This window comes from Somniosus microcephalus, unplaced genomic scaffold (genome assembly GCF_052327205.1).
Source record: "Somniosus microcephalus isolate GS21.2 unplaced genomic scaffold, FLI_Smic_1.0 unresolved_chr3, whole genome shotgun sequence".
In the NCBI taxonomy this organism is placed as follows: Eukaryota; Metazoa; Chordata; class Chondrichthyes; order Squaliformes; family Somniosidae; genus Somniosus; species Somniosus microcephalus.
Window position 1 is genome coordinate 70,723,817 of NW_028225181.1, and position 15,754 is coordinate 70,739,570.

At 47.8% G+C, this 15,754-nt stretch overlaps 2 protein-coding genes across 2 annotated transcripts in view; one reads left to right on the forward strand and one right to left on the reverse strand.

The window, feature by feature from the left end:
• Positions 1-15,754, reverse strand: part of LOC147091934 (uncharacterized) — a 90,165-nt gene that overhangs the window by 70,339 nt on the left and 4,072 nt on the right. Inside the window, exon 3 of the mRNA XM_085976644.1 lies at positions 5,530-7,421. Within this exon, the coding sequence (XP_085832770.1) occupies positions 5,530-7,155 (1,626 nt within the window). The 5' untranslated portion in view covers positions 7,156-7,421. The remainder of the gene's footprint in view (positions 1-5,529; positions 7,422-15,754) is intronic.
• LOC147091935 (uncharacterized) overlaps positions 8,413-15,754 on the forward strand; it is a 162,128-nt gene continuing 154,786 nt past the window's right edge. The window contains exon 1 of the mRNA XM_085976645.1: positions 8,413-8,523. Within this exon, the coding sequence (XP_085832771.1) occupies positions 8,413-8,523 (111 nt within the window). The remainder of the gene's footprint in view (positions 8,524-15,754) is intronic.

Sequence of the window (15,754 nt, forward strand, 5' to 3'; positions counted from 1 at the left end):
TGTGGCGGTGGTTTGCAAGGACAGAGGTGTCAAGCGTAGGTTTTTTGAAGTGTGGGATCGGACTCAAAGGCCCGAGTGAGCCAGAGAAGGGAGAGATGAAATTCGCTGTAATATCAGTGAAGTTAATTTTGGGAAGGTGGGAAACTGCGGGTTAACTTTTATCAGTAGATTTTTTTCCTGCCCGTCTCTTTGCCAACCACCATAAACCTGTGTCCTCTAGTTATCGACCCTCCTGGTGCACACTTATGGTCGTACGCTCTGTCTCCTCCTGTCACACTCTGGTTATCATTACCCCTATCGCTACCCTGCACTATTGTCTTCTCCTTTCTCTTTGACTTTCTAATTCCCTCTTCCCTCCTCCCCCGACTCTTTAGTTTAAAGACCTATTTATAAAGCCCAGGACCCCATTTGCTTTATTGAATGCTTTGTTCACCTGTCCTGCCACCTTAAGAAGCTCTGTTCTGCTCAACTTACTGGCAGAGTGGCGCTAGAATCCCAGAATCGCAAAGAGCCCGTCTCCTAGCAACACCAGCACCAGGATGGCCGAGTGGTTAAGGTGTGAGACTTAAGATCAATCGGTTTATACCCGTTTAGATCAATGTCCTTTCATCCTGCTCAGTAACACTCGTTTGTCATCTGCTGAATCTCCATCAAACAAACAATGAGATGTTTATAGATATGGGAAGAACATAAGGAGCAGGAGTCGGCCATTTGGCCCTTCGAGCCAGCTCCGCCATTCAATAAGATCATGGCTGATCTTCTACCTCATCTCCAATTTCCTGCACTATCCCCAGATCCCTTGAAAGAAAGATTCCACATTTATAAGTAATTCTTGATATGCTATTTTGGAATCTGCTGAATCTGCATTTTTCTCTAACTCAGTTCAGTTCAGTTCAGTTCAAATGCTTTATTGGCATGAAAGTTTACAGAGAACCATATTGCCAAAGCTTACATAGCAAAAAGGTACAGTTTTCTCTGTCTCTCTCTGTCACTCTCAACTAACAAAGAGCTGGAATTGTGGAATGTATCTATACCTTTCAGCCTCTACCTCACTCTCTGTCTCTCTCTTTGCCTGTCTCTCTCTGTCACACATTTATCTTCAGCCTCCTTTTGTCTCTCTCTGTCTTCCTCTCTCAGTCTCTCTCTCTGTCTCTGTGTCTCTCTCTGTCTGACTATCTCTCTCTGTCTTCCTCTCTCAGTCTCTCTCTCTGTCTCTGTGTCTCTCTCTGTCTGACTATCTGTCTCTGTCTTCCTCTCTCAGTCTCTCTCTCTGCCATGCATCTGCCCAATCACCCAACCTGTCCAAATCATACTGGAGTTTCTTGGCATCCTCCTCACAGCACACACACACACCCAGCTTTGTGTCATCTGCAAACTTGAAGATATTACATCTAGTGCCCTCGTCTAGATCATCATTTATATTGGCCCAGAAATTCGTGTCAGGGGCTTCCCGCGGGTGCAAGCCCCCGACATACACTTACATAGCGCGCCGACAGTTGAAGCCTGGCCCTGCGTGGATTTCCTGTCAGTGGTCCGGTTCAGCTCCCGGCGCGCTGTGCTTGCGTGACCCAGCGGCGTAGTTAGTTTGATGTGTCGGCTGGGATCACGTGAGCCATGGGCAACCAATCGGAGGAGGGAAAATTTAATTCATGTGTTTGACAGAAAGACCTGTCAAACACATGAAAACTCTGGGCGCCCAAAACAGTACTTACACTTGAAATAAAATTTAAAAAAACATCACACTATTTAAATGAACTATAAATAACTTTAAATAACTATTTTAAACAATAGTTTAAATTTTTGAAAAAAATAATTTTATAAAAAATCGGGGCTAAAAATACACTTACCTTCCTTTAAAGTCTTTAAAAATAATAAACCTGTGGAAAAACTGTTCTAATTTTAATTAATAGACCACTTACCTTTTAAAATGAAGTCCTTACGTCTGCTTTTTTAAAGTGTAAAAAATTGAGGCCTTCACACACGGGCAAACCTGAAAAAAAAGGAAGTTCAACGCGCACGTGTTCGACCTCTGAACCCCTTGGTTCAGAGGTTCGGAAATGCCGGTTTCCCACGCATGCGTAGTGCATGCAAGAAACCGGCACTTCCATCGGGTCCACGCGCGAGTACACCGTCCGTACTCACGCGTTGGGACCCGAATTACTGGGCCATTGTGATTTGATCGAGGTGTACAAAAATATGAGGGGTGTGGATAGGCTCGACGGGGAGAGTCTGTTCCCGCTAGTTGATGGTACAAGGAGCAGGGGACACAGAATTAAGGTTTTGGGCAAGAGATACAGGGGGGGATGTGAGGAAAATCTTTTTTACGCAGCGTGTGGTGAGGACCTGCAACTCGCTGCCGACGGAAGCGGTGGAAGCGGAGACACTCAATGATTTCAAGGGGAGACTGGATAGGCACTTGAGGGAAATAAACTTTCAGGGCTCTGGGGATAGAGCGGGGGAATGGGACTGAGTGGATTGCTCTACAGAGAGCTGGCACGGACTCGATGGGCCAAATGGCCTCCTTTTTCTGCCGTTATGACTCTATTACCTCTACCAACCTAGAAAGACAAGGGCAGCAGGCGCATGGGAACACCACCACCTCCAAGTTCCCCTCCATGTGACATACCCTCCTGACTTGGAAATATATCGGCCGATCCTTCATCGTTGCTGGGTCAAAATCCTGGAACTCCCTCCCTAACAGCACTGCGGGAGAGCCTTCACCACACGGACTGCAGCGGTTCAAGAAGGCGGCTCACCACCACTTTCTCGAGGGCAATTAGGGATGGGCAATAAATGCTGGCATTACCAGCGACGCCCAGATCCCATGAACAAATGTTTTAAAAACTACCTCCCTCGTTTTGTCCGTATATTTTCCTTTCCTGCTCTTTCTCTTCCTGCCTTTCCTCTCCACATCTCTCTCTAATTGGCTGCTACATTACATTCCTACATGACCACACTTCAGAAGTCCTGCAATTGTTGCACAGCGCTTGGAGATGTCCTGAAATTGTGAAAGGTGCGATACAAATTCAAGATCTTTCTTTCTTCGTACTTATCTTCCCCTCTCCTGTCTCATTTTTGAAATGTCAGTGTTTCTTATCATCACTCACTTTCTCCTCCAATTCTTTTCTTCTCATCTCCTTCGTTTGTCTCTTTCTTACTTTGATCTTTAGTTTTTCTTTCCTTGTCTCTCATTTATTTCTAATGTCCTGTTTCGCTTCCCTCATTACTCTCACTATTACCTCAATGCTAATCAATCGGGGGGGAAACTCTCCACTGGCTGGAGTCAGACCGAGCACAAAGGAAGATGGTTGTGGTGGTTGGAGGTCAATCATCACAGCCCCAGGATATCGCTGCAGGAGTTCCTCAGGGCAGTGTCCTCGGCCCAACCATCTTCAACTGCTCCATCAGTGACCTTCCCTCCATCATAAGGTCAGAAGTGGGGATGTTCGCTGATGACTGCACACTGTTCAGTTCCATTCTCAGCTCCTCAGATAATGAAGCAGTCCATGCCCGCATGCAGCGCGACCTGGACGACATTCAGGCTTGGGCTGATAAGTGGCAGGTAACATTCGCACCACGCAAGTGCCAGGCAATGACTATCTCCAACAAGTGAGCGTCTAACCACCGCCCCTTGACATTCAACGGCATTACCATCGCTGAATCCCCCACCATCAACATCCTGGGGGTCGGTCACCATTGACCAGAAACTTAACTACACCAGCCACATAAATACTGTGGCAACAAGAGCAGGTCAGAGGCTGGGTATTCATGGCGAGTGTCTCACCTCCTGACTCCCCAAAGCCTTTCCACCATCGACAAGGCACACGTCAGGAGTGTGATGGAATACTCTCCACTTGCCTGGATGAGTGCAGTTCCAACAACACTCAAGAAGCTCGACATCATCCAGGATAAAGCAGCCCGCTTGATTGGCACCCCATCCGCCACCTTAAACATTCACTCCCTCCACCACCGGCACACCGTGGCTGCAGTGTGTACTGTCAACAGGATGCACTGCAGCAACTCGCCAAGGCTTCTTCGGCAGCACCTCCCAAACCCGCGACCTCTTCTACCTAGAAGGACAAGGGCAACAGGTGCATGGGAACACCTGATAGAATACATATATCCCTGAAGGCAGCAGGACAGGTAGATAAGGTGGTTAAAAAGGCATATGGGATACTTGCCTTCATTAGCTGAGGCATAGAATATAAGAGCAGGGAGGTTATGATGGAGCTGTACAAAATGCTAGTTATGCCACAGCTGGAATACTGTGTGCAGTTCTGGTCGCCACACTATAGGAGGGATGTGATTGCATTGGAGGGGGTGCAGAGGAGATTCACCAGGATGTTACCTGGGCTGCAGCGCTTCAGCTATGAAGAGAGACTGGACAGGCTGGGGTTGTTTTCCTTAGAGCAGAGAAGGCTGAGGGGGGACCTGATTGAGGTGTACAAAATTATGAGGGGCATAGATAGGGTAGATAGAAAGGAACTTTTCCCCTTAGTAGAGGGGTCAATAACCAGGGGACATAGTTTCAAGGTAAGGGGCAGGAGGTTTAGAGGGGATTTGAGGAAAAACTTTTTCACCCAGAGGGTGGTTGGAATCTGGAACTCACTGCCTGAAAGGGTGGTAGAGGCAGGAACCCTCACAACATTCAAGAAGCATTTGGATGAGCACTTGAACTGCCATAGCATACAGGGCTACAGACCAAATGCTGGAAAATGGGATTAGACAGGGCTTGATGGCTGCTGCAGACACGATGGGCCGAAGGGCCTCTCTCTGTGCTGTATAACACTATGACTCTATGACCACCAACTCCAAGTCAAACACCATTCTGACTTGGAAGTATATTGCCATTCCTTCATCGGCGCTGGGTCAAAGTCCTGGAACTCCCTCCCTAACAGCACTGTGGGAGTACCTTCACCACACGGACTGCAGCGGTTCAAGGCGGCTCACCACCACCTTCTCAAGGGCAATTAGGGATGGGCAATAAATGCTGGCCTTGCCAGCGACGCCCACATCCCATGAACGAATTTAAAAAAACTTCATCCCATAACACGCGTACAAGGGCTCAGTAATGTTTAATTCATCAGAAAAAGACAAAGTACAACAACAAACTGGTCAGTTTAACAGAATCTCATCATATTTATGAGGCCACAAACTTAAAATAGTCACTAATAAATCCAGTAGGGAATTCAGGTGAAACTTTTTTACCCAGAGAGTGGTAGAATGAGGAACACGCTACCACAGGGAGCAGTTGAGGTGAACAGCATTGATGGATTTATGTGGAAGCCACACGAGGGAGAAAGGAATGGGAGGATATGTTGATCGGGTTAATTGAAGTAGGGTGGGTGTGGAGCATAAATACTGGCATGGACCAGTTGGGCCGAATGGCCTGTTTCTGTGCTGTACATTCTATGTAACACCATGAACAGTCAATCGAAGGGAATCATCAGCACTCAGTCTTAAAGATTAAACAGCAGTCCAAGAATTTATAAAACATTCATCCATTCCACATTCATGTCGCCCCAGCTACAGAACAGTGTGAACTTGCTGATGTGTCAGTAGGTGGGATGACTGAGTGAATCCCTTCCCACACACGGAGCAGGTGAACGGTCTCTCCCCATTGTGAACTCGCTGGTGTCTCTTCAGATCCCCAGAGGTTTTAAAGCTCTTCCCACAGTCAGAGCATTTAAATGGTCTCTCATCGGTGTGAACAAGTTGGTGTCCATTCAGATCCCCAGAGGTTTTAAAGCTCTTCCCACAGTCAGAGCATTTAAACGGTCTCTCATCGGTGTGATATCGCTGGTGTCTGCTCAGAATCCCAGCGCTTTTAAAGCTCTTCCCACAGTCAGAGCATTTAAATGGTCTCTCATCAGTGTGATATCGCTGGTGTCTGCTCATCTCCCCAGAGGTTTTAAAGCTCTTCCCACAGTCAGAGCATTTAAATGGTCTCTCATCAGTGTGAACTCGCTGGTGTCCATTCAGATCCCCAGAGGTTTTAAAGCTCTTCCCACAGTCAGAGCATTTAAATGGTCTCTCATCAGTGTGATATCGCTGGTGTCCGCTCAGAATCTCAGCGCTTTTAAAGCTCTTCCCACAGTCAGAGCATTTAAATGGTCTCTCATCGGTGTGAACAAGTTGGTGTCTCTTCAGATCCCCAGAGGTTTTAAAGCTCTTCCCACAGTCAGAACATGTAAATGGTCTCTCATCGGTGTGAACTCGCTGGTGTCTCTTCAGATCCCCAGAGGTTTTAAAGCTCTTCCCACAGTCAGAGCATTTAAATGGTCTCTCATCAGTGTGATATTGCTGGTGTGTCAGTAGGTGGGATGACTGAGTGAATCCCTCCCCACACACGGAGCAGGTGAATGGTCTCTCCCCAGTGTGAACTCGCTGGTGTCTCAGTAGGTGGGATGACTGAGTGAATCCCTCCCCACACACGGAGCAGGTGAATGGTCTCTCCCCAGTGTGAACTCGCTGGTGTCTCAGTAGGTGGGATGAATGAGTGAATGCCTTCCCACACACAGAGCAGGTGAATGGCCTCTCCCCGGTGTGAACTCGCTGGTGTGTCAGAAGACGCGAAGGCCAATTGAATCTCTTCCCACACACGGAGCAGGTGAATGGCCTCTTTCCTGCTCTCTCCAGCTGGTGTCTCGTCAGCTCCTCGGACATTTGAAAGCTTTTCCCACAGTCGGAATGTTTCACCGGCCTCTCCCCAATGTGAACTCGCTGGTGTGCCAGCAGATTCGAGGACCGAGTGAATCTCTTCCCACACACGGAACAGGTGAACAGAATCTCTCCTGCTCTCTCCAGCTGGTGCCTCTTCAGATCCTGGGACCTTTTAAATCTCTTCCCACAGTCAGAACATTTAATCGGTCTCTCATCACCATCAACAAGCTGGTGTCTTAGGAGGGTGGAAGAATGAGAGAATCGCTTCAAAAACACGGAGCAGGTCAATGGTCTCTCATCGGTGTAGACAAGCTGGTGTCTCAGCAGCACGGAGGGTGCAATTAATCCCTGCCCACACACGGAGCGGGTTAAAGGTCCCTCCCTCGTGTGAACTTGCTGGTGTACCATTGGAGCGGATGGCTGAGTGAATCCCTGCCCACACACGGAGCGGGTTAAAGGTCCCTCCCTCATGTGATCTTGCTGGTGTATCATTGGAGCGGATGACTGAGTGAATCCCTTCCCACACACGGGGCCCGGGTTTCCCCCAGTGTGTGGCCACTGGTGTTGCTTCAGGTATTTGTAGATTTTGAAGCTCTTTCAGAACATTTAAAAGTTCTCTCCCCAGTGTGAACTCACGGGTGTGCTAGCAGATTGGAGGAGCGGCTGAATCAGGTCCTGAAGAATCGCGTAACTCTGTCAGATCTTGACGTGATGTTTGGTCTGAGCTTCCTGTCTGTAAATGCTCCACTTCTAAAACCCTGTAAAAGGAGTGTAGAAAGGGTAAGGAGGGAGCAGGTAATTTTTTGGCTTCTTTTGCCTCAAAGAACAAACAGGGTAGAGCCGGTCCTACTGATGTCCAGCCGTGCCCACAATAACCAGCGGGCCAGAAACAGCCCAATCCACCTCACTGACTTGGTCCTGAAGTCAAATCAAGTCTCATTAAAGTCTCATCAAATGACATCCTTTGTGACTGTGACAAAGGTAAACTATCCCTCCTCATCCTTCCTGACTTGTCTGCAGCCTTTGACACGGTTGACCACTCCATCCTTCTCCAACGCCTCTCTACCGTTGTCCAGCTGGGCGGGACTGCACTCGCCTGGTTCCATTCTTATCTATCTAATCATAGCCACAGAATCACCTGCAACGGCTTCTCTTCCCGCTCCCGCATTGTTACCTCTGGTGTCCCCCAAGGATCTATCCTTGGGCCCCTCCTATTTCTCATCTAAATGCTGCCCCTTGGCGACATCATCGAAAACACAGCGTCAGTTTCCACATGTACGCTACTTCCTCCCCACCACTTCTCTCGACCCCTCCACAGCGTCTAAATTGTCAGACTGCTTGTCCGATATCCAGTTCTGGATGAGCGGAAATTTTCTCCAATTAAATGTCGGGAAGACCGACTGGCTCCATCCCTCTCCTTATCATCTGTCTGAGGCCGAACCAGACCGTTCACAACCTTGGTGTCATATTTGACCCTGAAATGAGCTTCCGACCCCATAGCCGCAGCATCACTAAGAGCGCCTCCTTCCCCATGGGTAACATGGCCCATCTTGGCCCCCTGCCTCAGCTCATCCGCTGCTGAAACCCTCCCCCGGCCCTTTGTCACCTCTAGACTTGACTATTCCAACACACTCCTGGCTGGCCTCCCACATTCCAGCCCACGTCACCTTGAGCTCATCCAAAACTGACCATACTGTGACCCCGCCCACTCCCCCTACTCCGCATGCGCCGCCGGCCACCAGACCGCGCATGCTCGGCAGGACCACGGCTCCCGAGGATCAGCCGGCACCGCGCCTGCGCACAGACCCCGCATTCTGGGTCGGCCCGAGCAACCACCAAACTCCGGATCACCGTCGGAAAGTGAGTTTTATCAGGGTTTTTTATATATAGCAGAGAGAAGCGCGGTCGGGGAGATAAATAAACAGAAAATACAAACTGCACCGTCCCAGCGCCCTCCCGGCACCGAGCGGAGCGGATTGAGCGGCCGCAGCCCCTTGTCTTCTGCAGGGAGCCGGACTGGGGCACGTCATCAACTCCACGGCGGTGACTGACGGGAGCTCCGACCAATAGTGAGAGAGCGGGCGGAGCTTGGAGGACTGAGGTGGCGGCGGGTCCTCCAACCAATCGGGGTGTCCGAGGGGCAGGACTTCCGCCGCCTGCTTCTCCCGCTGCTGAGACAAGTGGAATGGAGCAGAAATAACAGAATTGTGGAAATACTCAGCAGGCCAGGCAGCATCCGTGGAGAGAGAAACAGAGTTAACGTTTCAGGTCTGGGACCCTTCATCAGAACTGGAAAAAGCTGGAGATGTAACAGATTTTAAGCAGGCGCAGAGACAGGGGGGTGGGGTTTAGGAGGGGAGGAAGGAATTGAAAGAACATCCTGTGAAAATGTTGCAAATGGGAATGGCAAAAATCATACTGCATGAAAAATGGGGGCAGGGATTATTATCTGAAATTGTTGAACTTGATGTTGAGTCCAGCAGGCTGCAAAGTGCCCAATCGCGAGATGAGGTGCTGTTCCTCGAGCTTACATTGAGCTTCATTAGAACAATGTATTAGGCCAAGGACAGAGAGATCAGAGTGGGAGTGAAGCGGTGAATTAAAGTGACAGGCGACCGGAAGCTCGGGGTCACCCTTATGGACTGAACGGAGGTGTTCCGCAAAGCGGTCGCCCAATCTGCATTTGGTCTCCCCAATGTAGAGGAGACCGCACCGTGAGCAGTGAATACAGTATATTAAATTGCAAGAAGTACAAGTAAATCGCTGTTTCACCTGGAAGGGGTGTTTGGGGCCCTGGACAGTGGGAAGGGAGGAGGTAAAAGAGCATGTGTTGCATCTTTTGCACTTGCACGGGAAGGTGCCGGGTGAAGGGGAAGGGCTGTTGCGAGTGATTGAGGAGTGGACCAGAGTGTCGCGGAGGAAGCGGTCCCTTCAGAATGCTGAAAGGGGAGGTGAAGGGAAGATGTGTTTGGTGGTGGGATCACGTTGGAGGTGGCAGAAATGGCGGAGGATGATCCGTTGACTGAGGAGGCTGGTGGGGTGAAAGGGGAACCCTATTGTAGCGAGAGGGTTTGAGTACAGGAACAAGGATGTCTTGCTGCAGTTATACAGGGCCTTGTTGAGACCACATCTTGTGTATTGTGTGCAGTTTTGGTTGCCTAAACTGAGGAATGATGTTCTTGCCATGGAAGGAGTTCAGCAAAGATTCACCAGGCTGATACCTGGGATGGCAGGAATGACGAATGAGGAGAGATTGGGTCAATTTGGCTTGTACTCGCTGGAGTTTGGAAGAATGAGAGGGGATCTCATTGAAACTTATAAAATTCTGACAGGACTGGACAGACTAGGTGCAGGAAGGATGTTCCCGATGGTCGGGGAGCCCAGAACCAGGGGTCACAGTCTAAGGATAAGGGGTAGGCCATTTAGGACAGAAATGAGGAGGAATTTCTTCACCCAGAGAGTGGTGAACCTGTGGAATTCTCTACCACAGAAGACAGTAGAGGCCAATTCATTAAATATATTCAAGAAGGAGTTAGATATATTTGTTAAGGCTAAAGGGATCAAGGGATATGGGGAGAAGGCAGGGACAGGGTACTGAGTTTGGATGATCAGCCATGATCGCATTGAATGGCGGAGCAGGCTCGAGGGGCCGAATGGCCCACTCCTGCTCCTATCTTCTATGTTTCTATGTTTAATAATAACTTTCAATGGGAAATTGGATAAATACTTGAAGGGGAATAATTTGCAGGGCTATGGGGACAGAGCAGGGGAGTGGGACTAAATGGAGAGCTCTTTCAAAGAGCCGGCACAGGCACGATGGGCTGAATGGTCTCCTTCTGCGCTGTATGATTCTAGGAGCCACTCCTAGAGTGGAGTGGTGCCCGCAAGGATCGCTCGGCAGGAAATTGGGAGGAGGTGGTTCACACGCAGACAGCACCTGATTTCGAGATGCTGTTCTTTTAAAATTGGTCCTCCACAGGCAAGGAGGGACTCGGTCCCTTTAATGAAAATCACATTGAAAAGGAGAGTCCCTGTCCCTTTAAGAACCCTCCACCCATCACTCCCACCTTTTTCTTAAAGTCTTTGAAATTAATAATAAAAGTTCATGCAGAAAAATGTGTGTCTGACTGTATTTTTGTGAGTATCTGTGTGTGTGTGTCTGTCTGACTATGTGTGTGTCTGTGCAGTGCGGAAAGAGTTAAACTGACATCGCTGGCAGTTTCACTGAATGGTGTAAGAAAGACCATACTTTGCTGTAGTAAGCTTTTTCTAAGTTGCTGAATTGGCAGTGGAGATAACATAGCCGGACATGGAACCATAAGAGTCCTAAGAGGATGTAAGTTCTGTTCTGGCAGGGAAGTAAAACAATGAAAGAGGCCTAGAGAGGCAGGAAAGGAGGACAATGAGTCAGAAGTACAATGTTGATGAGACCCCATCCGGCATAAACAAAGGTCATAGGTGCAATGACAGCTTGGGGGATAACGGCCAATAATAAAGGCGGTACTTTAATGTAACGTGGCATAGGCAACCAATCAGTGAGGATGCATGCGGGCCAAGGTCCAATCAGGTGGCAGGAATGAATTTTGCCATGTGTGTTGTAATGTATAAAAATGTCGTGTTTGCTGTACCAATTTGGAAAGGTCTGGCTAAGACAGAGCAGACTGTTTCCCCACCGGTGCAATAAAGACCAATCTAAAACCTTGTGTCGAGTGTTGGTTTAAAATACTCCACAACAGCTGTATCCAGTGCACTCAGCCGTTTCTTGATATCATGTGGAGTGAATCGAATTGGCTGAAGACTGGCTTCTGTGATGGTGGGGACTGCAGGAGGAGGCCGATATGGATCATCCACTCGGCACTTCTGGCTGAAGATGGTGGGAAACGCTTCAGCCTTGTCTTTTGCACTCACGTGCTGAGCTCTCAGCATCCACCCTGTTAAGCCCCCTCAGAATCTTACATGTTTCAATAAGATCATCTCTCATTCTTCTAAACTCCAATGAGTATAGGCCCAACCTGCTCAACCTTTCCTCCTAAGGCAACGCCTTCATCCCAGGAATCAACCTAGGATGCAGGTCATCAGGTCCAGGGGACTTGTCAGCCTGTAGCCCTATTAATTTGCCTAGTACTTTTTCTCTAGTGAGAGTGATTGTTTTAAGTTCCTCCCTCCCTTTTGCCCCTTGATTTTCCACTATTATTGGGATGCTTTTAGTGTCTTCTCCCATGAAGACAGATACAAAATATTTGTTCAAATTCCTTGTTTCCCATTATTGATTCCCCAGTCTCATCCTCTAAGGGACCAACGTTTACTTTAGCTACTCTCTTCCTTTTTATATACTTGTAGAAGCTCTTACTGTCTCTTTTTATATTTCTTGCTAGTTTACTCTCAATCAATGTTCTCCCTCTATTATTCTCCGTCCATTATTTTTTTAGTCATCCTTTGCAAGTCTCTAAAAATCCCCCAATCTTCTGGCCTACCACTAATCTTCGCAACATTGTACACCTTTTCTTTCAATTTGATACCATCCTTAACTTCCTTAGTTCATCCTTCTCAGAGTCTTTCTCACTGGAATATATCTTTGCTGAGAATTATGAAATATCTCCTTAAAAGTCTGCCACTGCTTATCTACCATCTTACCTATTAATCTATTTTCCCAGTTCACTTTAGTCAACTCTGTCTTCATACCCTTGTAATTGCCTTTATTTAAGTTTAAGACACTAGTTTCAGACCCAAGTTTCTCACCCTCAAACTGAATGTGAAATTCTATCATGTTATGAGCAGGTTCCCTAGAGGATCCTTTACTATGAGATCATTAATTAATCCTGTCTCATTACACATTACCAGATCTAAAATAGCCTGTTCCCTAATAGGTTCCACAACATATTGTTCTAAGAATCTGTCCTGAATACATTCTATGAACTCGTCCTCAAGGCTACCTTTGCCAATTTGATTTGTCCAATTGATATGAAGATTAGAATCGCCCAAGATTATTGCAGTAACTTCTTACAAGCCCCCATTATTTCTTGATTTATACTCTGTCCTACAGTGTAGCTACTGTTCGGGGGCCTGTGGACCACTCCCACCAGCGACTTCTTTCCCTTATTATTTCTTATCTCCACCCAAACTGATTCTACATCTTGATCTTCCGAGCCAAGATCATTTCTCACTACTATACTGATCTCATCCTTTATCAACAGAGCTACCTCACCTCCTTTTCCTTTTTGCCTATCCTTCCAAAATATCAAATGCTCCTGAATATTCAGTTCCCAGCCTTGGTCACCTTGTAGCCACGTCTTTGTAATGACGATCAGATCATAACCATTTATTTCTATTTGTGCCGTCAACTCATCTATCTTGTTACGAATGCTGCGTGCATTCAGATAAAGAGCCATTAATTTAGTCTTTTTACCATTTTTCCCTACTCTGGCCTTATTTGCTGGTACACTCTTATGGTTGTACGCTCTGTCCCTTCCTGTCACACTCTGGTTATCATTACCCCTATCGCTACCCTGCACTATTGCCTTGTCCTTTCTCTTTAACTTTCTAGGTTTCCCCTCACCTGGACCTCCCCCCCACTATTTAGTTTAAAGCCCTACCTACAGCCCTAGTTATTCGATTCGCCAGGACACTGGTCCCCGCACGCTTCAAGTGAAGCCCGTCCCAACAGAACAGCTCCCTCTTTCCCCAGTACTGGTGCAAGTGCCCCATGAATCGAAACCCATTTCTCCCACACCAATCCTTGAGCCATGCATTCAACTCCCTGATCTTATTGACCCTATGCCAATTTGCTCGTGGCTCACGTAGTAATCCAGAGATTACATTGTGGTTCTGCTTTTTAATTTAGCCCCTAGCTGCTCGTACTCCCTCAGTAGAACCTCTTTCTTAGTCCTACCGATGTCATTGGTACCTGTGTGGACCACGACAACTGGATCCTTCCCCTCCCACTCCAAGTTCCTCTCCAGCCCAGGGGAGATATCCTTAACCCGGGCACCGGGCAGGCAACATAGCCTTCGGGACTCACGCTCTCAGCTACAGAGAACAGTATCTATCCCCCTAACTATATTGTCCCCTACCACTACTACAGTCCTTTTTACTCCCCCAACTTGAATGGCCCCCTGTACCATGCTGCTTTGGTCAGTTTGCTCATCCTCCCTGCAGTCCCTGCTCTCGTCCACACAGGCTGTAAGAACCTCATACCTGTTGGACAAGTGCAAGGGCTGAGGTTCCTCCAATGTTACCTTCTGGATCCCCATACCTGCCTCACTCGTAGTCACACCGTCCTGTCCCTGACCACGGACCAAATCTGAAGTATTTAACCTAAGGGGTGTGACTGCCTCCTGGATCAAAGAGTCCAGGTAACTTTCTCCCTCCCTGATGTATCGCAGTGTCCGAAGCTCGGACTCCAGCTCATCAACTCTGAGCCGAAGTTCCTCGAGCTGCAGACACTTCTGGTCACCACACTTTAGGAAGGATGTGTAGGCCCTTGAGAGGGTGCAGAGGAGATTTACCAGAATGGTTCCGGGGATGGGGGATCTTAGCTACAAGGACAGGTTGGAGAAGCTGGATTTGTTTTTATTAGAGCAAAGGAGGTTGAGGGGTGATTTGATCGAGGTGTACAAGATTATGATGGGTTTGGATAGGCTAGACGGGGAAAGGCTGTTCCCACTAGTTGATGGTACAAGGACCAGGGGACACAGATTTAAGGTTTTGGGCAAGAGATACAGGGGAGATGTGAGGAAAAACTTTTTTACACAGCCACTGGTGAGGACCTGGGACTCGCGGCCGATGGAAGTGGTGGAAGCGGAGACACTCAATGTTTTCAAGGGGAGACTGGATAGGCACTTGAGGGAAATAAACTTGCAGGGCTACGGGGATAGAGCGGGGGAATGGGACTGACTGGATTGCTCTACAGAGAGCCGGCACGGACTCGATGGGCCGAATGGCCTCCTTCTGTGCCTCTATGACTCTATGTGGTTGCTGTGGATCACACTGGGGTCCACCAACTCCCACATGCTACAGCAGCAAGACATCACCAGCCCTGCCATCTCTATTGTATTTTATTTAACTAATTAGGTTTTCAAGTTTTGTAATACCCAATTGTCTATTAATAGCCTTTAATCTAGGTAATAACCTTGTTTGATTTATTACATTTAGTTATATGCTTTAGATCTTTACTGTAACTTAGCCCACAGTCCTAATCTACATCCCAGGGTACTTAAGGAAGTGGCCCTAGAAATAGTAGATGCATTGCTGGTCATCTTCCAGAACTCGATAGACTCTGGAACGGTACCCATGGATTGGCGGGTAGCTAATGTTACTCCACTATTCAAAAAAGGTGGTAGAGAAAAGGCGGGGAATTATAGACCGGTAAGCTTGACATCGGTAGTGGGGAAAATGCGAGAGTCCATTATAAAAGATGTAATAGCAGAGCACTTGGAAAGCAGTGACTGGATCGGACAAAGTCAACATGGATTTACAAAAGGTAAATCATGCTTGACTAATCTACTGGAATTTTTTGAGGATGTAACTGGTAAAATAGATAAGGGAGAACCAGTGGATGTGGTGTATTTTGACTTTCAGAAGGCTTTCGATAAGGTCCCGCATAAGAGATTAGCGTGCAAAATTAAGGCACATGGGATTGGGGGCAAGGTATTGACTTGGATAGAGAACTGGTTGGCGGACAGAAAGCAAAGAGTTGGAATAAACGGGTTGTTTTCCGAGTGGCAGGCAGTGACTAGTGGGGTACCGCAAGGATCGGTCCTAGGACCCCAGCTGTTCACAATATATATTAATGATCTGGACGAGGGAATTGGATGTAATAATATCTCCAAATTTGCAGACGACACAAAGCTGGGGGGGAGGGTATGCTGTGAGGAGGATGTCGGGAAACCCCAGCACGATTTGGACAGGTTGGGTGATTGGGCAGAAACATGGCAAATGCACTATAATGTGGATAAATGTGAGGTTATCCACTTTGGTGGCAAAAACAGGAAGGCAGATTATTATTTGAATGGTAATAGTTTGGGAGAAGGGGAAGTGCAAAGAGACCTGGGTGTTCTTGTACACCAGTCGCTGAAGGTAAGCATGCAGGTGC